General features: G+C 37.5%; 1 protein-coding gene across 4 annotated transcripts in view; it reads left to right on the forward strand.

Moving 5' to 3' along the window:
• The window catches only part of EML6 (EMAP like 6), a 127,994-nt gene that overhangs the window by 94,929 nt on the left and 8,922 nt on the right, over nt 1-24,143 (forward strand). For 2 of the 4 annotated variants that reach the window (XM_084514059.1, XM_084514060.1), the window contains exons 24-36: nt 2,224-2,312; nt 2,978-3,154; nt 3,265-3,466; nt 3,685-3,811; nt 15,645-15,723; nt 16,813-16,942; nt 18,148-18,246; nt 19,477-19,497; nt 19,845-20,018; nt 21,130-21,338; nt 22,180-22,337; nt 23,027-23,141; nt 23,688-23,876. In XM_084514059.1, the coding sequence (XP_084370185.1) occupies nt 2,224-2,312; nt 2,978-3,154; nt 3,265-3,466; nt 3,685-3,811; nt 15,645-15,723; nt 16,813-16,942; nt 18,148-18,246; nt 19,477-19,497; nt 19,845-20,018; nt 21,130-21,338; nt 22,180-22,337; nt 23,027-23,141; nt 23,688-23,876 (1,769 nt within the window). Of the gene's footprint in view, nt 1-2,223; nt 2,313-2,977; nt 3,155-3,264; nt 3,467-3,684; nt 3,812-9,064; nt 9,191-15,644; nt 15,724-16,812; nt 16,943-18,147; nt 18,247-19,476; nt 19,498-19,844; nt 20,019-21,129; nt 21,339-22,179; nt 22,338-23,026; nt 23,142-23,687; nt 23,877-24,143 lie in introns of all 4 variants that reach the window. The other 2 variants (XM_084514058.1, XM_084514061.1) reach the window with 2 other exon arrangements.

Consider the following 24,143-nt stretch of genomic DNA (forward strand, 5'->3'; position numbering starts at 1 on the left):
CTGTAGGGAAGTCTGCTGCCTGCCTAGGGCCACGGTCAGACACATTGCCAGAAACGGGCCGCCATAGCTGGGCCCAAAGAGTTGCGGTGAATGGAGTTAAATCCAGTTGTAGGCCAGTCACTAGTGGCATTCCCCAGGGCTCAGTACTGGGGCCAGTCCTCTTCAATATCTTCATCGATGATCTGGATGAGGGGATCGAGTGCACCCTCAGTAAGTTCGCAGATGACACCAAGTTAGGTGTGTGTGTCGATCTGCTCGAGGGTAGGAGGGCTCTGCAGGAGGATCTGGACAGGCTGCACCGATGGGCTGAGGCCAACTGTATGAAGTTCAACGAGGCCAAGTGCCGGGTCCTGCACCTGGGGCGCAATAACCCCAAGCAGAGCTACAGGCTGGGAGAGGAATGGTTGGAGAGCTGCCAGGCAGAGAAGGACCTGGGAGTATTGGTTGATAGTCGGCTGAATATGAGCCAGCAGTGTGCTCAGGTGGCCAAGAAGGCCAACAGCATCCTGGCTTGTATAAGAAGCAGTGTGGCCAGCAGGGCTAGGGAAGTGATTGTCCCCCTGTACTCGGCTCTGGTGAGGCTGCACCTCGAGTACTGTGTTCAGTTTTGGGCCCCTCGCTACAAGAAGGACATGGAGGTGCTCGAGAGAGTCCAGAGAAGGGCGATGAAGCTGGTGGGGGGTCTGGAGAACAAGTCCTACAAGGAGCGGCTGAGGGAGCTGGGGTTGTTGGAGAACAAACAGCTTGGAAAAGAGGAGGCTCGGGGGTGGCCTTATTGCTCTCTACAGGTACCTTAAAGGAGGCTGTAGTGAGGTGGGGGTTGGACTGTTCTCCCACGTGCCTGGTGACAGGACGAGGGGGAACGGGCTAAAGTTGCACCAGGGGAGGTTTAGGTTGGATGTTAGGAAGAACTTCTTTACTGAGAGGGTTGTTAGGCATTGGGATGGGCTGCCCAGGGAAGTGGTGGAGTCACCATCCCTGGAGGTCTTTAAGAGACGTTTAGATGTAGAGCTCAGTGATATGGTTTAGTGGAGGACTGGTTAGTGTTAGGTCAGAGGTTGGACTGGGTAATCTTGGAGGTGTCTTCCAACCTAGGTGATTCTGTGGTAACCATTCTTGTACCAGTTACTAAAACAAACTGTAACTATTAAGGCAAATACTTTATCAACATCGAACACTGTATGGGTTCAGTGCAATTACGTTTGCTGAGGGAATTCATCCTCACTTCTAGCACTTGTACCAGAGTACAAGGTAATTCACTAATAACAACATATGACTAAACTGTCACTTACGAACATAATACTGCTTTTCTTTGTCCTGCTCTTCTGTAATTTTGTACTGTGTGGCCCTTTTTTTTTCCCCACTTTTTATTTCCAATTTCTTTTCTTTGCTGAGCATTACGTGGCAATCAGTGCAATGAAATTAGAGAGCATTACTGTCACAACTAATTAAGTCTAACAGGATTGATAATGAGCTCATTCAAATAAGCCTTCCTGAACATAATATGATTCTGTTCAAAACCACCTGTGAGTCGGAGCCCTACTTCCCCTGTTAACACTAGTGTTGTGGAAGTTCACTGACAATGACAGGAGCTAAACTCCTTTCAGAATCTATTCAGATCTTTTTTTTGGTGAGAATAAACGTATATAAATACAGAGAGTAAATTTGAAAGCAATTTGTGCTTCTTCATGCACAAATGCTGCTAGCGTACTATCAATCACATGCAAGATTATCTTCGTGTTATGACAATATCTGTGTGGGTATGGTAAACTTCATATTAAAGGTCGTTTTCTTGTGTAGCTGGACTACATACTAGTTAGGCAGAGCAAAATAGATAAGAGCCTAAAACGTTTTACACTTTTGGCAGAACTGGCTTATAAAATTTTTATGAAAATTAATAGTCGCGCATTTTTTTTAATTCCCACTGTTCCGATGATAAAAACATAAATGAAATATTTCTTCTCAAAAGATAGCCATTTGCTGCGAGACTAATTTCTCAGGATTGTTGGATGGTTTTTAAAACTCTGTCTCTGCAGTGAAATCGAGAGTGTAAAATTCTTACAAGAGTGATTCTAAGCTTCTGTCTTTACTTTTGCTATGAATAACTCTCTGGAGGATAATTTGTTTGCTTACTTCCAGAAACTTCTTCGTTCAATAAAAAGAAAGTTCATAATACTCATAATAATGAATAAGATTCACAATAAATTCTTATTTCATATCCAGGAAAGCTATTGCAAGTCAATTCTGGTGCCAAGGAACAACTATTTTTTGAAGCACCAAGAGGGAAAAGGCATATTATAAGAATTGCAGAGGTATGAATTATGCTTACTGGATTCTTTTTTTTTTATATATATATTTTTTCTTATTGCAAAAGTTACTTTTCTAGACAGTTGAAAGTTAACATATTTTGTCTTTAAAATGGGATTTTTTTCCTTTTAAAGTACTATATTTACAGTGTTTAGAATTAGAATTACTTACTCATTCTGTAGTGTCTTTCATAGGATTTGTAAACAGTAGAATTTTAAAGTTTTTATTTGTATCTCTAAATTTTATTTTAGCTTGCTTAATAGCAGTTGTTTCCCCAAATTCTCTTTCCTGAACACTCACCTGTTTTTTATGTAATCAGTGTGCATGCAGTTTATAAACCACCTTTAAATGGTATGACCTAGCTTTCAATCCTGTTGATTATTTGTGATGCATAAATGTTCTACAAAATTGCCAATGTTTAGTGCCTCAGAAAATCTTTAAGATTTGTATCCAAATCATGTTTATCCAGGGAAAGTAAGAATGTTTAAAGCTGCTTTTAAGCCTTTTGATAAAGAAGTGTAATTTGTGCTATCCAGCTGAAAACACTGAATGCTTTCTAAAAAACATTTTAAAAATAGTTAATATCAGACACACAAAAAACATAAGCATTAAAACAGTGTGTATTGGATGTGTATTAAGATCACGTCTTTGGGTGAAATTTTGATTGCAGATAGAGAAGATTGAGTGGGACACCTGGACATGTGTTCTAGGTCCTACTTGTGAAGGAATTTGGCCTATGCACAGTGATGTCACCGTTGTAAACGCAGCAACTCTTACAAAAGATGGAACACTATTAGCTACGGGAGATGACTTCGGTTTTGTGAAGCTTTTTTCATATCCAGTAAAGGTAATGAGTGTATTTATTTCTCAGATTAGAAACTGTAGGAGAAAAGGAATTAGGGAAGGTGATGCTCATAATACATCAGACTGCTAATACACAAATTCTTTGTACTACAGGGCCAACATGCAAAATTCAAGAAGTATGTGGGTCACAGTGCACAGGTAACCAATGTTCGGTGGTTACACAATGATTCTGTGCTGCTGACTGTAGGTGGTGCTGATACAGCTTTAATGATCTGGACCAGAGAATTTTTGGGCATTCAGGAGAGTAAGCTGGTTGATAGTGAAGAATCAGACACAGATGCAGAAGAAGATGGAGGTAAAAAGGATTATATAACACACATTTTTACTGGTCTTAATTCCACAGAACTCACACAAATATTTAGTTTGAAGTGGGGAAAAAAAATAAAAATCACGTGCTAAAGTTCAGTATAGGGAGAGTTTGGTAGGATTGTTTTCTTCTGTTGGTGTGGATCTTCTTTTGTAGTCTTCCACTATGAAACATTGTTAATGTGTTTTATGTTTTATTTTTCTAAGGGTATGATAGTGATGTTGCAAGAGAAAAAGCAATTGACTATACCACTAAGATATATGCAGTAAGCATCCGAGAAATGGAAGGGACAAAACCACATCAACAGCTGAAGGAAGTTTCAGTCGAAGAGAGGTATGTCACACAATGGCATTAATTTCCAAATGTGGATTGCATTTTTTTTGAATTTCTTTTCCTTCAACTAAAACTAGTCTTTAGAAATATGACAAGAGTTTTAAAATTCGCAAGATAACATTTGAAATGCTGTTCGTAAGCTACAATATGTGTTAGTGTGATGGTAAAGGGAATATATATGTAAGTAAAACACCTGTGAGTGTTGTGTTTTCTTCTGTTATTCACATAAGCAGTTACTTTCTTTCCTAATTAGTATGTGTAGCTATGCATGTCTTCAAAAGGGCATTTGTGAAAGCGTGAGCTCTTAAATACTATTTTATTGCTGTTCTTTTTGCTCAGTCAGTTAATGACAAGATGGGGGAATGATACGAAATTAAAAGAAGATTTAGATGAGGGGTTAGGAGGAAATACTTCACTCAGAGGGTGGTGAGGCACTGGAACAGGCTACGCAGAGAAGCTGTGGATGCCCCATCCCTGGAGGTATTCAAGGCCAGGTTGGACGAGGCCCTGGGCAACCTGATCTAGTGGGTGGCATCCCTGCCCATGGCAGGAAGGTAGGAAACAGGTGATGTTTAAGGTCGCTTCCAGCCCAAGCCATTCTATAATACTATGTAGTTAAAGATTTTGGTGACATTTTCATTAAAAGATTTTCAGTTGCTTATACTTTTGTCAGGTTAAAAGTGAAATTTCCCATGGCGCATGTTGTCCTTAGGCTGAGTTACAGTGTTAAAAAAAAAAAAAAAAAAAGAAAAAAAAAAGAAAAAGCTGCAAGAAGAGTAGTGAAGAGGAGAGAGGAGACAGTACAGAGAGAAGAGTTGAGCATAGAGGGTGAGGTCCAGTGAAAGAGAGATTTAGGGGAGTGAGTGAGTCAAAGCTCCAACTGGTACAGCACTGCTGGGACAGAACAGGAGGATCTATAACCAGTAAAGTACATTCTGCTTCGTAATTTGGAACTGGATCTAGGCACAGTAGGTCTGTTCAAAGTTTGCTCCATATTGAGCTATGACATTTATTGGTAATGTGGGTGTCATACTTTCCTTTTGGCATGGAGTTTTATGAAAGTTTAGGGCCTATGAATGATGAGAGTTACAACATGAATAAAAACCTGTACAGTGAGGCTACCTGTGTGTATCCAGTTGACTCAAACTGTGAATCCATGAAGTTCCTTTCAATGGAATTTCTTTTTATAAGTGGTTAATGTTCTTTTCTGTTATGAATTTTCTTGCTTTTGTCTAATGTTGGGACAGAAAATAGTTAATAATTTTGCACTCAGTGTTTGAATAATTTGAGAACAAATGTTGGGTCTGGAAGATGAGGTGAGAAATGTTGCCCCCTCTTTTATTTTTTTCATTGTGACATTTTAACAAAGACATATAGTAGGACATCTAATGCTTTTTTCAATAAATGTTGGTCCATAACCATTTCTTTCCCTTCTTTTAAAAACATTTCTTTCTTTTTTCTCATTTACTCATATAGTCTTTGTTCCTTCAATTTTTTCTGTAAAAAAAAAAAAAAAAGAATATTATCTACCACATTATCTACATCTATCTATTTTGAGATTGAGCTTAAAAATGATTTTTTTTTTGAGGGGGGAGAGTACTGCTAAATTGTTATTACACATGAATTAACAAGTGCCAATGATAGGACGGCCAGATGTTTTACACCAGAAACCTTTGTACCTTCCAGCTGCTTTATTCTGCTTTGATGATGCAAAAGCAAATGTAGAATGAGTTAAATTTACCAATTAAGCCAGGCTTACAATTGTTTTGTACTGGTGAGTTATCTACAATATGAATATAAGCATTATTTTTTTTTCATATTAGGACAAAAAATCACCATAACCCTTAGAAAGTTTTCCTGCTCTGAAACCTGGCTGTGGGCCTGCTATCTGATGCAGGCAAGTACCCTGCTTCTCAGAGGAGTAGCTCAGTGTGTTACAAACACTTCAGGCTTCCTAAATTTTGAGTCTGTCTGCTTTCACAGTCTAAGCTGATTCAGCTGAACATGGTTCATTGCTGTGGAGGAGGGCACACCCTGAAACAAACAGGCAGTTTGCCTTTTTCAATCTTCTTAATAAAACATATAGTAAAGTAGCACATGATGAGACAAATGAAACAGGCTCGCGTTTGTCACATTGATAATCCATAATGCAAGGAAAATGTGCTTCATTGTATACAAAACCACAAACCAACACCTAAACAGGAAGCTGCCCTAGTATGACCAAGTGTTTCCACACTGCCCACTCTGCTTATAGCTGGTGGGCCTAATTAAATGGGTAGACACCTCCTCTGCAGTGAGATTGCCTTCGATTTCTGTAATGATTTTTGTAATGACTGTACACAAAAATACTGTAGCCTGTTTGAAGGAATAATCAATCCCATAAACTCTGGACTGAAGAGAGCAAGAAGGTAGTTTTAAATGTTCTCTGTATTTTTTTTCTTTGTACTATTGCTATATAATCAACAGTTTTGTATTTCATTTTTAAATGGCTGGAAAAAGCCCTTATTACTGTCCTTACCATGTATTCTTCTAAAGGGTCACAATTATTATTCCCATTTGTGTTTGTTTTTTTTTTTTTTAATGTACTCTTTCAGCTTCAGTTACTTTAACATAATGCCATCATCAGTATTTGGAATTTGCTGTTCTGATAAGTTTGTCAAAAGATGCCATACTTTTCATATGTAGCTGGTGAGGCAAAAGTACATTTGCTTACCTTTCTTCATCTGATTCATATACATTTCTAGAATTTATGACCAAATAATTAGAAGCAGAAGTTTTGTGGTGAAACACAGGCAAACTGCAGTTGCTGAGGGTGTTGTGCTGATATAAGAGTTGAAGTTGTGAGAGGTGCTGGGTTTTGGATGCAGAAGGTGGAGGTTAAAGTGTTGGTTACTGCAATTGTCAGACTTCAACTTTTGGCCACTGTTGTACTAATATGTGTGCAATTTATACAGAATCTTGACAGTCCCAATTATGAATGCTTCAGGGTGAAGCTGAATTCTCTCAAAGACAGTTGAATTATTAAGCAAGTTTCATAGCTGTGCCAGATTTCATCTTTTCTGACAATACAAAAGAATGCAGCAGCTAATGAAGGATTTGTCTGACCATGTTCTAAAAGCTTCCCGAAAGCAGTTGGCTGACTTTTCTTTGTACCTACAAGGGTTTAAAGCGACAGCTGATTGAGCCAGACAAAATTAAAAGCCTACAAGTACTCAGTTGTCAGAGTCCAGGAAAAGTTCTAAATCAGCAGGTCTTCAGGACGTGGAGTCTTGAAATCTCTGTGCACTGGGTTGAGTGAGATGGCAACGAGTAATATTGAAGCCAGTTTGCAAAGCTTTACATTTTCTGCAAAGGCATTGCTGAAGTAGCCTCTCCCAGTCCCTTCAGATATGAAGAAGGGAACCAGGAGGATGTTTTCTATTCTCTTTCAGGCAGGTACGTGGGAAAACCTGGTAGTCTTGAGGGGGTTGTCTGGAGAAAATACTCCAAGTAACAAATCTTAAATCTTTCTTAATAATAGTGTCGTATGTCTGTATGAAGACCCCAAAATGAACCAAGGGTTGTGCATCTGTTGGGATTTGCAGACTCTGCAAATAAATGCAACTACATGCTCTCAGATTGATAACATTATGCAAATTTTGAAAATTATGTTACAAGCTGAAAGGCCATTTAAGTTAGGAGTGAGTGAATCACAAGACCTCAAAAACTGCCAGTTTATGTCATTGCATAACGCTGCAAGATGTGTCCTCCTTGTTGTGTTTTCATTATGTGTCTGAGAAAGAAGAAGGGAAAATTGTGAGCTGTTCATAGATATGGTGGATAGAAACACAAAATTAAGCAAAGTAAGTTTAATTTAAGAAAATAAATAAATAAATAAATAAATAAAAAAGAAGAAGAGAGAGGCAAAAGGAGAGTGTTTCCAGCTCCAACTCCAAAACCAGAGGGGAGTAGCTGGAACTATAGCTTTGAGCTGCTTCTTGGGGTCAAGGACTTTAAGCTCATGCTGTTTCTTTCTTTAAATAAAAATATTTAGAAGGTGAATTGTTACAAGTTAATTCCCTGGTTATAAACACAAATAACCTTCAAATGTGATGTGATACATAGTAGACTGTTTTTGTGCAAGATTACTGTTTTATTTTCCTCTTTATTGTAGCTACATTTTCTTCTTTATAATATGGAATTTTAACTTTGGGGTTTGCTAGGATAAGCTTGCAGGACTGTAACTTCATAATAAGAATGGTGTATCAGAAAAACACAAAGTACTTAGCCTCTATAGAAATAACAATCATTGTACAACGCAAGATGAGTTTGATCAAAAGAACTGTATTGTGTCACCTGCCGAGCTGGAAGCATATGGTTGAGAGCTGATGCAGGCAGTGCTGAGTTGTGTAGGGAAAAGTTTGCAACAATGCAACAACCACCAGCCTTCTGGAAAGGAATCAGTGATTCACAAATGACTCTCTGTAAATTAATACAAAGACTTACTCTACTATCTTTTTGGCAGAAGAGAGGAGCCAGCAGTTCTTGTCTCTGCTCTCCCCCATCATGGGGAGGAGGGTTGGAGGACAGATTTGACATGATACTTGATACAAGATACCTGTGACTTTGAGCAGCTGCCGTGCTCTCCGTTTCACTACTTAGCATGTACTCTGTGCTTAACACAATCCTGCAAAATAAAAAAAATCAGTATGACATTGGCCTTCTCTAGATCTCCAGGGTTCTGGGCCCCAAAGCAAACTGGGAGGAGAAATGTCATTATTATAAAGGGCAAAAAATGACAAACTTGGAGATAATATGAAGGTGCCACCTTAGAAAAGAAAATGAGAGCTCTTTATCAAATGTACTTGTCCTGTCTTACTTGTTTATGTAAGAAAATAATAATCAGTCTGCAGATGTCTTGCACGAACGTAAAAGTTGCATGAAAAATTTTATCTGCAGGATTTTAAATTAACTGTGAGGAACCCAAGGTTTATTATTTTCATGAGGAACCCAAGGTTTATTGTCCCTGTCAGCAGTTACAGGAGTGATGAGGCTGAGGAACAGTATTTAAATGTCTTGCAGTTGTATTAGTTTGTGCGTTTGGTTAAGATAATTAATTGATTGTTGTTTCTCTCTCCTCTCCCCAACCTTCTTGTTTTTCTTCTTCTCCCTTTCCATGTCTGTCTTCCTATCCTCCCCCCACCCTTATTTTTTCTCTTCCTTTTTTGCTCCTCTGATTGGCATCCTCTTCCTTGCTCTGCCTGTATGATACAGAAGCAGGGTGCCAATGAGAGGTGCTGCAGGAGCAGTCTCACGGTGTGGGAGCTCCAAGAGCAGTGCTCCCACACCGCGGGACCACTTGGTCAATGGTGGGACTGTCTCAGACAATCCAGGACAATTGTAAGCTATACTGTGTGTTACATAGGAATTGTGCTTTATTTCAGATAAGGGCTAACTTTTTAACTGGACCATATTAACTGGCAAAGAATTTATACAATAAGAAGTAAAACAAGCTTGCATAAAGATTGTATTTATGTTACTAATACAAAAGACAAAGATATATTTGCATTTTGCATTCTACTAACCGCTAACATATGTCCTGTGTTTGCAGCTTTCATTTAGTTTGATTTGCATGACTCTACATAAACTGAAAACTTGTAACATACCTGGTGATGGAAAACCCTTTTAAGCAGGTTGAATGTGTAGAAAACAAAAAGCAACATTAGCATGTTTGTCTAGTTTTCTGTTTCCTTAACATATGGGTTGTCTCACTTTCCGTGAGTTACCTGTCTCAGAGCTTGTTCCGAAGTGTGTTATTGTGCATCATTTGTAACCATATGTTCTGATAAGAAGTAAGAACTTGGATTTTTTTCTTTTCAAACATTTTTATTTTGATTGTTTATTTCTTTACAACAACATGAGCCAAATTATGTAAGCTTCCAAAGTTACCTCCAAGCGGTACAAACCTTTGTATCATAAAGTGAAATATTAGGCATATGGTTACAAAATTTGCTCACGCACTTTTACATGCACACTTTTGCAGGTGCAGTGTAAAAGCTTTGAATGTGAATCTGTGTGGTATTTATGTGTAGGTGGGAATGATGCAAAATGTGTCTGGAAAAACACATCTTTGAGGTGGAGAAAATAACTGTTGGCTTATTTCAGCACAAGTTTCACCACTGTTTGAGTAGCATCCTTTGGAATATTCACTTTTACTTTCTCACAGCATTATGTCAAGTTAATGCATCCTAAATGTTTTTGGCAGCATGCTGATTTCGTCACAGTTCTCCCCAAGGCTTGAGCACATTGTGCCTGATATTTTCACAGTTCCTGCTAACCTGTTGAACTTGGGGTCAATTTTGCTTCTCCCACAGGTCAGCACAAAGCTGGCCCAGAGGTCTTTTGCATTTGTGTGACACTTGGTGAGTGTGGAACTGCAGGATGCCAATACTGTTGCAGTGCGCATGTTCCCAACATTTCTCTGAAAGTGAGAAATGCTCTCCACAGCGAGGTGGATGTGAAATATTCAGGCATTTTGAGGGCTTTTTGCTGTGGGGGTTGTATTCCAGGAAGGATTGAAAAGGTATTGTTTCTGATACAGCTTATGTTATGTTACACAGGGGAAGGATGCTAATGTGTCCACCTGTTGTGTTCTACCTCCAGCCCCAAAGTTCTCCATAAGCTATTGGTTAAATGTTTATACTTACACAGTGAGCACAGCTGCAAAATGTGCCAGAATTTATGTAAGGAAAAATGAAACATAGAAAAGACTTCTGCTCAGACTTGATCGTAAACCCTGAGGGAAGCCTGAGAAAAGAGAGACTTCACAGAACATGATAAAATTGGGTTGGTGCTGGAGCCTTGGTAGTATATAGAGAGAGATCTCCCGAAGCCTCATGATATGAGGTACTCTAAACTTTTTAGCTCAAAGACAGAAAATTAGATTTTGCCTAAAGCGTGTTACAGTGTGTTCCTTGAAGCTCGATTCAGCAAACAGGTGAACAGGTGGCCGAGGGATCTTCCAGACAGTCCTGTCTATGCAGTGCATTGTGTATGACACATCTCTGTGCACTAGAGCCAGACTATCTGCAATAGTTACTTAAAATAACAACTTCACAAGATGTTTAGAACAATGAACTTGTTCAAAAATAAAGGCCTTCAGATTTCATTCAGAACTGATTGTACTTACTAATCTGCTTTTCTGCTTGTTTCACATTTGGAGACTAGAATAACACGTGAATGCAGTGACCAGCTTCCCTTACAGAAACTTGAAAATGGCTATCACCACCATATGTTCTGCAATACCCTTTTTTTTTTTTTTTTTAAAGAGTGCATCAGCATACATGTGAAATGATAAATATAACCACGCTAAGGCTTTTTCAGTGCTATGCTTTTAAAAATAATTCAGATTGCAATTGATATTTCCCTCTAGTTTTGTTTTGATTTTGTTTTTCAGTTTTGTTTTGATTTACTGTATTAAAAAGTAGGATACCTTCATGTTGAATACTGTTCTTTTTTTTGTTTTCTCATGATATTTACAAAATGTAAAGGAAAGCAGAAGCAGTAAAAGTTATATATGAAACTAGTGTGTATGTTGAGATGGGAAAATCCAAAGGTTTAGAATTCACAGAGTCTCTCCTTAAAGCTAGGAGTTTTGCAGCAGTTTTAGAGCTCTTGGGAGGCCCCTTCCTGTTAGCTGGTGGAAACGTGCTTTCCAAAGCCCTTTGCAATTTTTTTTTCTGAAATGAAGTTCATTTTTTTGAATCTTGGGTTTTTAATTCTCTCATCCAAGCAAATGTACTAGTAGATCATCTTACCTCACTTTGACCTTTGCTTTCTCTTCCTGGGAGCAGTCCTTGTGCATTTTTATTTTTGTCTAGCATCCAGTTGTGTTCCCTCTGCAGTTAGCAGCCAGCTAAATGCACGCCTTAACCTCCTAGTCGAACTTTCTTACGCTTTTCCTCTGCCCAGCCCTGCTGGGCCCCACCTGTCACTTTCTCAGTGTCATGGCATTTTTGTCCATCTGTCCCTTCTCCAAACATCAGTGTTTGTTGCTTTCATGCAGCATTGTTTCTGAAGGTCCAATTCTGTTCCCATTGGCCTCAGAAGGGAATATTTGTTTTCCTTCCAACTTGCTACAGATGCAGGAGGCGTCTCTCTTCAGAGAGCGGTTACCCCATGTGCTGTAAAAACATGTTGGTTATCCCTATCCCATGGAATTTATCGTAACAATTTTGTTGGTTTGCTTTTTTTCTCCTGTATTTTCTATCTAAATGCATCTAGCTTTTTTTGTGTACTTTGACATCCTATTCTCAAAGACTGCATCTTCCTTAAGGTGCCCCACTCATCTAAAAGCCCATTCCCTGTCCCCTGCCCAGCTTTTGGTACGTCCAACTGTTGTTCTCTGTCCTAGTGCTGCCTGTACGTCCCACTCAGGATTTAGGCTCTTTCTACTCACTGGTCTTGGCCACTTCAGATAGCCTTACTTGTCAGGTGAGAGCGAGTGAGTTGTCACTTGCACCTTTTCTGCATTAAGACCTGTAAAGAGAGTGGGTGAGATTTGGTCAATTTAAATCAAATCTGGAGGCAGCTCACTGATTTATAACCATGCATAGTTGTGTAAGCATATAATAAGGTAATCATCAGTAACAGAAATATTATTTGCTGTATTCACAGTATCTTAAGGACAGAAAACCCCTCTAATGTCTGACTATCTTACCTTTCCTGGAACTCATTCACCCCATAACATAACCTAACATAAGAACGTTTATTTTACATTACTGGAAAGAAACCGTTAATACTTGTATTATGTTTTAACTTGCTTTCCTTTGGAGGCAGGGAATTGTCAAGTAAGTACTAACAACACACAGCACAGAAAAAGCACAGATTGCTGTGAATGTACAATGTAGATTGTGTAGGCCACAAAGGGTAAATATATGCAGTGTCCTATAGTGCAAATTTCTTGTCTTGACACTGCCATCCTATTTATCAAAATAAATTAGGTCTAGTCATAGACTTGTTAAAAACAAAAGTCAAATTGATGCTGCTTTATGTTTCTTTAATCAAGGTGATAATAAGGCAATGAATGCATATGTGTGTATATATACATGTGTATGTATATATGAATGCACACAACATTTGTGTTTATGTGTACTGTGAATAGATACATATATAAAAGTGTGTGTGTGTGTGTACGTTTCCAAATTAAATCTCATGTTTACTATCTAGTGATTATTAGTCATGCCATAGTGGTAGTGTTCTCTTGCTTTCATAAAAGTTTTTGGCTTGCTCTTGTCATAAACTTCAACAGATATGCCAAGGTAAAGAATTGTGAAAATGATCCATTTTAAAATTACACTAAAACAGAAAAAAGAGCAGGAGGCATACAGGAAAAAAAATCATTATTTTTATATGTGTTGATTCAAAGGCCTTAATAAATCTGGGCTGAAAGTGCTTTTTCTGTTCTAGCATTGCATAGTGTTTTTATTTTGCAAGAGAATTAAGTTTTATAATAATTTCCTCCATCCCTTCTCTACTGGTGAGTGCACTGCTATTTGGTCCAATTACCATTGATGGTTATGTAACACAACTTGATTGACCACTTCCAGAGAAAATAAAGGTACTTGTTTCCCTGTGAACAAAAAGTACAAGCTGTCCCTGTACATAAGTTGGCCTACCAGAGAACAATTATCAGGCTAAATTGCAAGCTGAACTAGGATAGAGAACAAGCATCCATTGTGTGAAACTCTTTAACAGTGCTTATAAGAATGTTAAGTTCTACCAGTTGCCATTCCTGTTAGGCACCTGTAAATAAAGAAACACATGGAATCACATTCTCCTTCACCATAAAGTGTGCAGGAAGCATTTATGTAGCTTCCTTTTTTTCCCTCCCCTGTCCTATAGGATCCTGAGTTAAGAATATACCCAGTAATGCCAGGGAATGAAGTTTCTGAATTTGTAGACTGGTGCACTCTTTAATTTCTGTTTTAGTTTTTGCTGGCATGCTTGAATAGCATGTTTTGTGCCACACGGGAATGACTGATCAACTCTAAAAATGCTTGTGCATGAGTAAAGTGGTCAGAAGTACACCTAAACTGTATTAAGTTTCTTACTTGACTTTGTTTGCTGCTTACAAGGGGATCAAGGTAACTAACTCTTTTACTCTTTTAATGTCAAAAGATCTAATAATGTACTTTGCTAGGGCTTAGTGAGTTTGTTTGCTTGAGAAGTGGGTTGGTCTGTTTACTTTCAGTTCTTTTGTGTCTTTTTTAGAGCTCAGATTTTCAAGCTACCTATTCCTGCAATAAGTATTCTAATTACTTAGCAATATGTTCTAGCTATGCATTTTGTCAAATGTTGTCTTTAGTAGCTTTCATAAAAATGCAATTGTAGAAAAATCAGTTCCTGCTAAGCAAAAGGTATTTCACTCTTCTGAAATGATTTTTGGGGAAAAATAAATAAATAAATAAATAAATAAATAAATAAATAAAAATTAGTAGCAGTTACAGCTTAAGGACAAGAACAATCAAAATTCCACAGCATTTATAATGTGTATCAAGTTCATTCATTTTTGAAATCTTAAACTGCAATAATACTTTCCAGATTCAAGCCTCAATTAAATAAATTGAGGCCAGGTGTTTTGTTTTGGTTTTACTTACAGAACCCTGTTGTTTAACCCTGTCTCTAGAATCTGCAATTGGAGTTTAAAGGCATGCAGTGTTGTTTTTCATATTAATAACAGTAGCCATCAAGTGATGTCTTGAAGCAAGCATTTAATCATAATACCTGTTTTTATTATTTTGCTATCCCCACTTCTATTCCAAACTTATAGCAAGACCCATCTTCTAACTAACAGTTGATCAAACGTGATGAAAAATCTAGGCCAAAATTATACGGGCTAAATTCTCTGATAATCCAGTACAATTTTTATGGGTCTGTTCTGTTGTTGACAGGGTTAGAATTTAGCCTCCTGGATTTCTGTTACCACAAAAGGGTAACAATTGTGCTCAAATTAGCCTAATAGTCATCCAGACTGGAGGCAGTGCAGCAGGCATTTGGTTTTGTTAGGTCATGAACTTCTAGAGGCTGAGCACCCTCTACTCCTGTTAGGTTTGTGCCTCTTCTTTTTTCTCGGAAGCATCAAGTCAAATACACCCTTTGCTGCCTCCCATATAATCATTTCTCTGTTAACTGTAGCCTATTCCCTTACAGTTAGTATATTCCATAGCAGTAGGTGTTATCTGATGTTGTAACAGATGTTGTTGTTTGCACAATTTATTTTTTTCAGTCTGTGTTGTCTTTTTAGTTACTTTCAGCAACTGTAATTATATAAAGATGCTTCGCTGGCCTTAGACTTTTTAAAATTCACACTGATAAATGACTTACACAGACTAAAATGTAATAGTTGTATCTTTAATGTGATTTTGAGAAGATTTTAATAATGTCAAATCAAGGTTTTGTGATGGGGTTTCTCAGAAGAAGCGAAGTTGGAGGAAGGTTAACTTCAGATATAGAAAGTCTTTTAGAGCATTTCTGAAAGCAAAAATTTACTACCTGTTGGTATTCCAGGACTTTCCTATGGATTTAAATCATTAGAATTTGAAAATAAAAATTGGTGTAAGATGGTCTGTTCTGCCACTCATCCACAAAATCTACATGAATGTTATTTCTGCTCCCATCTATCAAAATGCATATGATTTTTGTTAGTTTATTATGAAACTCTAAAATCTAGGCAATAAACATGTAGTTGCAATTGACCATTTCTTGTTCACTTGTAAAACATATACTATGGTTTTACAGGATTAGTTTTGCTTTCAAATATACTGATGGTCTTTTTTACATATGTCTGTTTCAGGCCGCCAGTTAGCAGAGCTGCTCCTCAACCTGAAAAACTGCAAAAGAACAATATCAACAAAAAAAAGAAACTGGTTGAGGTCAGACTTAGTATTTATTAATTTGCTTTGGAAGTAATATGCGCTGGGTGAAATTCATCCCTATTTTGAGCACAGCTGAAGTTGTTTATAGGCAAAAGAAAAGGGAAAGAAACTTCTAAGTACTGTTCTCAGCAGTGACAGCAAACACCAGAAGACGTGATAGCCAGCAACCTCTGGCAGAAAGAAAACTTGGATTCAGGGTATTAAAGCTTACCTGTAACAACAGATCTTTCCACACCCAAAATTTGTGTATTATATTGAAGGACATGTACAGCTAAGGTGTATGTTCATCCGCAGCAGAACTCACACTCACTAAATAACCCTAATGGAAATCCAGTCAGAAATGGCACTTTTGCACATACAAAATCATGTGCATTATTTTGAATTACAAAAATTGCATTATTTTGAATTATGAACTTTGCTTATTTATCTGCGGACATACCATCTTCCTCAAACTGTAGGCCCTCCCCTCCACTCCCCTCAGCTATGTGGAACGTCCATGAAATATGCTGATCAAGGAATATTCTCTGGACTGTGTGAACAATTTACAGTTGCTTGGTCACTGTCATTCACATTGTTCAAAGTAAGCTGTAATTGTGTCTGGGACAGATCCATTAAGATCCATTTGCTATAACAGCAAATCTAACAACAATCCATTGACCAGCAGTATTTTTCTGTAGGAAATTTCCTTGACAATGCTCATTGTAAGATGAAATGTCTGAGACACCTCTGATTAATATTTTAGTTACAGAGTTGCTTATAGCCTGTCTTTGCTTCTCATAAGGACTTTAATGTCAGAATTTGGTCTATTTTGAAGACTTCAATTAGAAGTAAAGATATTTGTAAATAGCAGATGTTCTATATAGATATGAAACTATGATGCAAAGGTTAATAAAATTGGACCCTTTTTAGAGTCGCATATACTTATCAGGGGTAGATATTACTGGATTTTTTTGTTGTTGTTGTTGCTTTTACAAGATACTTGTGTCTTGTGCAATGACTTCTGGACTTATGTGATTCAAACTCTCTAACCTTCTTTTTTATTCTTCTGTTTCATTCTTATTCTTTCTTTCTGTTTCATTTGACTAGGAGCTGGCTTTAGACCATGTTTTTGGATACAGAGGATTTGATTGTCGCAACAACCTTCATTACCTAAATGATGGTGCTGATATTATTTTCCACACAGCTGCAGCAGGCATAGTTCAAAATCTTTCTACTGGTAATTCAACTTGAAACAGTACTTTGAGACAAAAATTACTGTAAAAACAAAACATTTCTGTATGAAAGTCATAGTTTCTTAACGTTCCTGCAAGTTTTTCACATTCTGCATCTTGATAAATAATGCAAAGTAATTTCAATGGCTATTTCTCCATCTGACAAGTTCTGCTATTCAGGTCATCCTGTAGAGCTATCCTATTCCTTTCAGGAGGTATGAGATTCTGTTCGGAAACGTGAGGAAAACTGTCTTATTTCTGCAGTTAGGCCTTGCCAAGATCCACACTGAAGACATAGGAATTGTTTTCTCAGAGGGGAGTGCCTGAGATGTGAAATGTTGATCATCCTTAAAATTTTAGGAGCGATAAAATTCACTTTTTCATTCTGAGTTATTTTAGCAAAGGCATACTCCGGGGAAGAATACATTTTGATGCAATGCAATGTGAGTAAACTGTTCTTTGGAAGGAGTAGAAATATTCCCTGACTTTTTGGGTAATGGGAAAACAAACAAACAAAAAACACCACACAACTTAGCTAGTTCTGAGTTGTAGCACCAACAACTCCATGTTCTCCATATATCTTAAGAAACAAAGCCAGTAATTCTGGCTTTATTCTCTTCCCTCTTGGTGCAACAGTGAACCAAATGAGCACTCAGCGGCTCTGCTGCCGAGGAGAGGCAGAGACAGAAAAGCGGTCACATCTGCTAACCCTGGGGGACTCTTGCCCTAACGCAGCCTCTGACCCATAGAGCTGGGAAGCATGGTCTCGGCTTTTCTTTCTGGGCCATTCCCCTTGGGAGAACAGTGCAGAGCATAAACTTCCCAGGGTTTTCTTCTCCTCTTCACTTCCCATTGACTACTTCAATTAAGCAGGAAACCTGGTCTGTGTGTTTGCCAGTTTTGTTTTTTTCTTGCAGTTACAGGTGGCTACAGGATGATTCTTGGACTGAGTCCTGGTTTCCTGGACATAGCTAGTTTACTAAATACTGCTTTTATATGTATGTGTTAGTGATTACATTCATAGTGCATTTGGTAATGGTGCCTGGGAATGAAAGCAAAGCAGTTTTCAACATACTTACTGCTCTCCTTCCAAATATCCCTTAGAGAGCACAGTATGAGCGTAGCATCAAGCTGCTTAAATGTTCTTGGCTTCAGTTGTGGTTCTTTCTTTGATACCGTCATAAATAAAACCATGTTTGAATTTTATTAGGTAGTCAGAGTTTCTACCTGGAGCATACTGATGACATTCTCTGCCTAACTGTGAATCAGCACCCAAAGTATAAAAATATTGTGGCAACCAGTCAGATCGGTAGGTGACTCTCCATATAATAAAGTTTTACTCAAGAATTATCAGGGGCACTGATTTATTTTGGGCTTTTCTGTGTAGGAATTTTACCAGGACTTGCCACTGTTACTGTCCTCAATTTTTTTAATTTGATTTTAAAGAGATAATAAAGCCTCAGGATTTTCTTATGATTTGAGTCTACCTGCAATAGTTTCATCTCTGATTGTGAGTCACTAGATTTTAGAGTTAACTGTAATAAAATGCTATTTCAGAAAGCAAGTTTTTATAAACTGCACTAAATCAACTCATTAATTTGTAATCATAAGATTTCCAGAATTCCCTCTTTCCTTCTTGTATCCAAGGCACTGTTTAGCAGTAAAATGCTTAGCTGTGAAAATACAATAACAAACATTTCCTGTGCAGAACTACAAAAGCTATACAGAAAAGGAAAGAATTAGAGTGAAACGTCTGCAGAATTTATGGCACAAATAAGGGCTGATCCTAAAACCATAAGTATTGAAGAATTTATTATTTAAATAAGGAGTCCTGTTAAATTCATTAGTCCTTTTCCAGGTGTAAACACTATGCAGAAATATGCAGGATCATTTGTCCCAAATAGGGTAATTAATTTAATGAAAAATAATGGAGTCATTTTACTCTGGAAGGATGCTCAAATCCATAACTTCTGTAGTAAGTAATTTAACAATGAGACAGAAAAATGGTAGTAGATGAACACCGTGACAAACCATCTTTGCCACCTGTACTGAGTGCTGTCACTTTCAATTTGATTGTCGCGTAAACACAAAAATCAAGACAGTCAGAGCTGTGGTTCAAAATACTGATTTCTGTGATGTAGAACAGATGTCTGTTAAAGCCCCTTTTTCTGTCAGTAAGAGCCCATGAAATCAGTGTTTCTGATTTTCATTGATATCCTGTATAACTGTAGATTCATTTTAGATTTAGTTAGTAAATTTTAAAAACTGCATGCCTTTAACATTTCTTTTAAATGCCAATTTTAAAATGAAAAGTACTAAATATTGTTGCTATATTTGTGTATAAAAGACAATATACCCAAAAAAGTTCAACAATATTCCTGCTTATTTGTTTTGTTGATTTAATCCATATCCATTTTCAATTTTTTTAATTTTTTTCCTTCTTGTGCTGATGCTGACACTTCAGCATTAGAAACATGACTTATTTCACCTATTGTTTTCCCTTGGTGCTTCCTCATTTGCCATTGCTCTCACAATGCAGGTGATATGACAGAATTTACAGGTAAGGCTGATTTGTTTGTGAATCTTGGTCAGCAGAGTTATGTAAAAGTCTCATGTTACCTCATTGTATCTGTGTGAATCGCGGATACAAGCGAAACATCTACAGACAATTTCTTTTGCATGATGTTCTTCATAAATGTTATGTTGTTCTTTTAGAGTTTGTCTTCATGAAATACAATAATTTCCCCCTGTGTTTTTTGCAAGTTCTTACGATTTTTTTGAGTAGTGTTAATCTTAATAATAATAAGTGTCTGTTTAGGTTAAATGTTCTCGCAAAAATGCGTATTTTGCATTGAAGCTTCTGACATGCTGAATTAATTCTCTTTTAATACATCTTTATACATTTAGGTACAACTCCCACAATTCATATATGGGATGCTATGAGTAAGCAAACAATTTCAATGCTACGTTGCTTCCATACCAAAGGGGTCAACTATGTCAACTTCAGTGCAACTGGCAAACTTCTGGTTTCAGTGGGAGTTGATCCAGAACATACTATCACAGTGTGGAGATGGCAAGAAGGTAACTCTTGAAAACACATTCCTTCAGCCTAGCAAATCTGAGTACAATTCTTTAGTTTTCCTTTCAAGCCCTTGGCATTGGTGTTCTTACTCCAAGTGTCATGGCTCCATAAAAGTTAAAAACTCACTGAAATGAGATAACAATGTGCTAGAAAATACTAACAAGAAAATGAATTTTAAATTTCTGTTATGAATAGAAGTAAATTAAGGAAAGAACATTTAATATAAAATTCTATAAAATTAAGGGAACTATTTTTTTTTTCCTCTGAAACTGCTTGGACTTGAAATTGTATGCAGTAGTTAGGCCTTTGGAAAGTCATTTCCAGAAAAGAATTATCACCTTTGGAAATTCAGGAGGGCAGAAGGGGAGGGTCTCAGCTCATCAGATGTTTCCCTGCTTTACTTCAAAAATTCCACAGATTTTTAGTTATCCCTGCACATACCTGTGCTTACTGCCTGTCTCCTCCACTTCAGGAGCAGGCATTACATTTTCCTAATTGCTGTGAGTAGTTATATCAAAAAGATGCGCTTAAAGAATGTCCAATGTCCCTGAACAGAGCAGGTTCTCAGGAAATGCAGTAGTCCTACTGTGCTTTAAAGGCTTTTTAAGAGTAGTGGTAGCAATGCTGATCTTTTTGGCCTGCTTTTTCTGGAGCAGAAAAACTGGATTTAATTCGTGCATGTGGACTTTGAGCCCAGATCTCTGAAAGTGCTCTAGTAGTGGCTGTTGGCCTGATGTTGCCAGCATGCAGGTGCCTAGGTGTTTTCAAAGAGTCAGAAACACGAATTCTTGAGTGTCAGCTTCCCTTTGTGTTTCACTAGATGGCAACTTACTGATGATACTTAGAATTTCTGTGTTGTTATTTCAGTGACAAAGGAGACGAGTCATGCTATTATGGTCCTAAAACTGCCAAATGTAATGGAATAAGCAGGGATCAAGCACATTGCATGAATTAAGATGTTTCATACACAATAATGTTGGGATTTGCTTAGCTTGCAGCATCTGAAACAGTTTTCTAATCCAATACCAGGTCAATTTATTTTATAAAACCGTATCAGAGCTTAGTTTTGCAGATAAAATTAACTATTTTTATCCTTTCCTAATTATGCAGGGGCTAAAGTTGCTAGCAGGGGAGGACACCTGGAGAGGATATTTGTTGTAGAGTTCCGCCCAGATTCAGACACTCAGTTTGTGTCTGTTGGAGTAAAACACATGAAGTTCTGGACATTAGCTGGCAGTGCTTTGCTTTACAAGAAAGGAGTCATTGGTTCCATGGAAGATGCCAAAATGCAAACCATGCTTTCTGTTGCCTTCGGAGCAGTAAGTTCAAATTACTTGCTACAAAATTTTGTAATACCTTTTTCTTAAAACTACAAGTGTCAATTTCCTTTTGTTGAAATCCCGTGCAAAACCATGGGAGTTCTTGCTTAGTACTTAAACTTTTAATGTGATACTTGTACGCCTTTAGATATCCATGTAAGTTTTCTAAACCAGGTTGGGTTTCTCTGTCAGAGAACGTTTTTTATTAATGACGGTGCATTATATTGTAATTTTGTGTATAGGCTCTGCAACCTTTTTTTTTGTTTGGTATGACATATGCTAGTGACCCCAACTGTTCAGTAAGGAACCGCAATTCTATGGTTTAGATTTCATAGTTACGGAAAACAATGCATATTAACAGTGAAAAAGCAGTGTTACTTTGTTACCATGGTCTGAAATAGCTTCTGCTTCATCCAGAAATTCCATACAAATTACCTTCACAAAAATTAAGCATAAATTACAGAAATCACCAATTCAAAAAAAATCCTTTTTCCTAACCATCCATCCGCTGGACTATGGTACTAATGTGTGAAATGTAAGTGTATACATTTAGGCTTCCATGATTAGGCATTCTGTGGTTCCAAATCCTAATGCTGGTGCCCAAACAAGTGACTTTGTCATCAAAAAATCCTTAATATTGTGATCCATATTAATCATCTCAAAGAAACACCATTAGAGTGCAGTCATTAAATTCATTCTTTTCAGTGCATGTGGTTTTAATTCCTACATTGATTACAGTTGAATTTTCTCAGGAAGTCCAGTAGCTAAAATAATTTTAATTCAAGCTGATCAAAAATGCTGAGATATTTATTATATCAAAGATCATTGCTATTTGTTGCAGAATAACCTTACATTTACTGGTGCCATAAATGGAGATGTCTACGTCTGGAAGGATCATTTTCTGATTAGACTTGTGGCAAAAGCTCACACAGGGCCAGTGTTTACAATGTACACAACTCTTCGGGATGGACTCATTGTTACAGGAGGCAAGGAGAGACCGTAAGACATACAGTCTTCCTAAAGTGCACAACTCTTTTCTTTTATATTATTTTAATATAATTAATGCACTAGACATAACGAATGGTTCCTAGGGATAAATCATGTCTGCCCTGTAGGAATTTCAATCTAAATGACACACAGCATGCCCAGAGTCTTAGTAAGTAAAAGACTATTAGGTAAGAGGGTCACAGTAATGCATACATCCACAAAGGATGTACTGAACTTCAAATTAGAAGTGATACAAACACCTGTGTGATCTCACTGTGGCCTGACCTTCTGCCAGACTGGCAATTTTTTTTGTTATTTTTTTTTTAATTCTATCAACCTACAGACTGCCTCTCCCAGTAGAGACTTTGTGAGTAGCAAGTTCTTCTATTTACTGAAAGTAATATCATCTTTGCAGACCTTGTCTCCGCAACAGAGACTTGAGATTAAGTGACAAGAGAGCAATTTGCTTTTTATGTATTAGGTATGCTACTGTTTAAAACGTGAAGTGTGAGTGTTATCTACAATATTTGTATTATTTACTTTACATTACAAGGTAGCAAGGTGTCCTTACGTTGAATCACCTTCTACTGTATTTATGTTATATTATTTAAGTAATCAGAAGAATATTGACAGGTTTACAGATGAGATTTTTTGTAGCCCATGCAGAAGACATCTGTGTAACACAATATACTCCTTTTCAGCACTAAAGAAGGGGGAGCTGTAAAGCTATGGGATCAAGAAATGAAACGGTGCCGAGCATTTCAGCTTGAGACAGGACAGCTCATAGAGTGTGTGCGCTCCGTCTGCAGAGGAAAAGTAAGTGAGCCAACGTGGCAGATTCCACAATTTGTCATGCATCACTAGGTATTGTTGTTGGTGAAGATCAGATGGGGAACATTTAGGAGGAGACTCTTCTAAACTGTATGAATATATGCTTTTTCCAAGTTTTTGCTGAGAAAACTCTTGCAGTTTAGACAGTGACAGTATAGCTAGAGTAGATGATCTCTCTGACAGTCTAACTGAATCTAACACTTTGTTTAGATTTTTGTTACTGCCCCAAAATGATATTAAGTCACCCCAGAGGTATAAAAATAATACCTTACCAATCGGTATGGAAACAGTTTGATCTGAATAAAAATCCTTCATGGCGCAATATAAGTCCACTGCCATTACTCAACTGAAACACCTGAACATGACATCAGGTCTTGAGATGTGTTTTACTCTCCTGTTTTTAAGATGCTGCATGGACAAGCAGGATGAGTTATCACAGACATATCTATAATATGTTGGTATTTTACTGCCAATGATACTGTATCTGCTATATTGACAAACCATCTCTCTTTCTCTTTTCCCTATGGACAGGGGAAAATTTTAGTGGGAACAAAAGATGGAGAAATCCTCGAAGTAGGGGAAAAAAATGCTGCTTCAAACTTGTTAATTGACTGTCACATGGAAGGGGAAATTTGGGGCTTAGCAACTCACCCCTCAAAAGACATATTTATCTCTGCAAGTAATGATGGAACAGCAAGAATCTGGGACCTGTGTGACAAAGTGAGTATCGCTAATTGAAAAGTACGTGATTAAAAGTGAGAATTTTATATACCCACACATTTTGCCAACTGTACAACATGCACACCTCCAGCCACATGCACCTTTGAGCAGCCACATAAAAAGTCCTGTGTGTTTTTTCTATTTTAGTACTGTTCTTTTCCTTCTTTGTGGCCATGTGAAAAGGTAAGTTCTTGGTGAAGTAGCATGCTGCACTTTCCAAAAGCAAGCTATTTGCAGAGAAATGCAGTTACATAAAAGCATTTACGC

The sequence above is a fragment of the Aythya ferina genome (genome assembly GCF_964211825.1).
Source record: "Aythya ferina genome assembly, chromosome: 3".
Taxonomy (NCBI): Eukaryota; Metazoa; Chordata; class Aves; order Anseriformes; family Anatidae; genus Aythya; species Aythya ferina.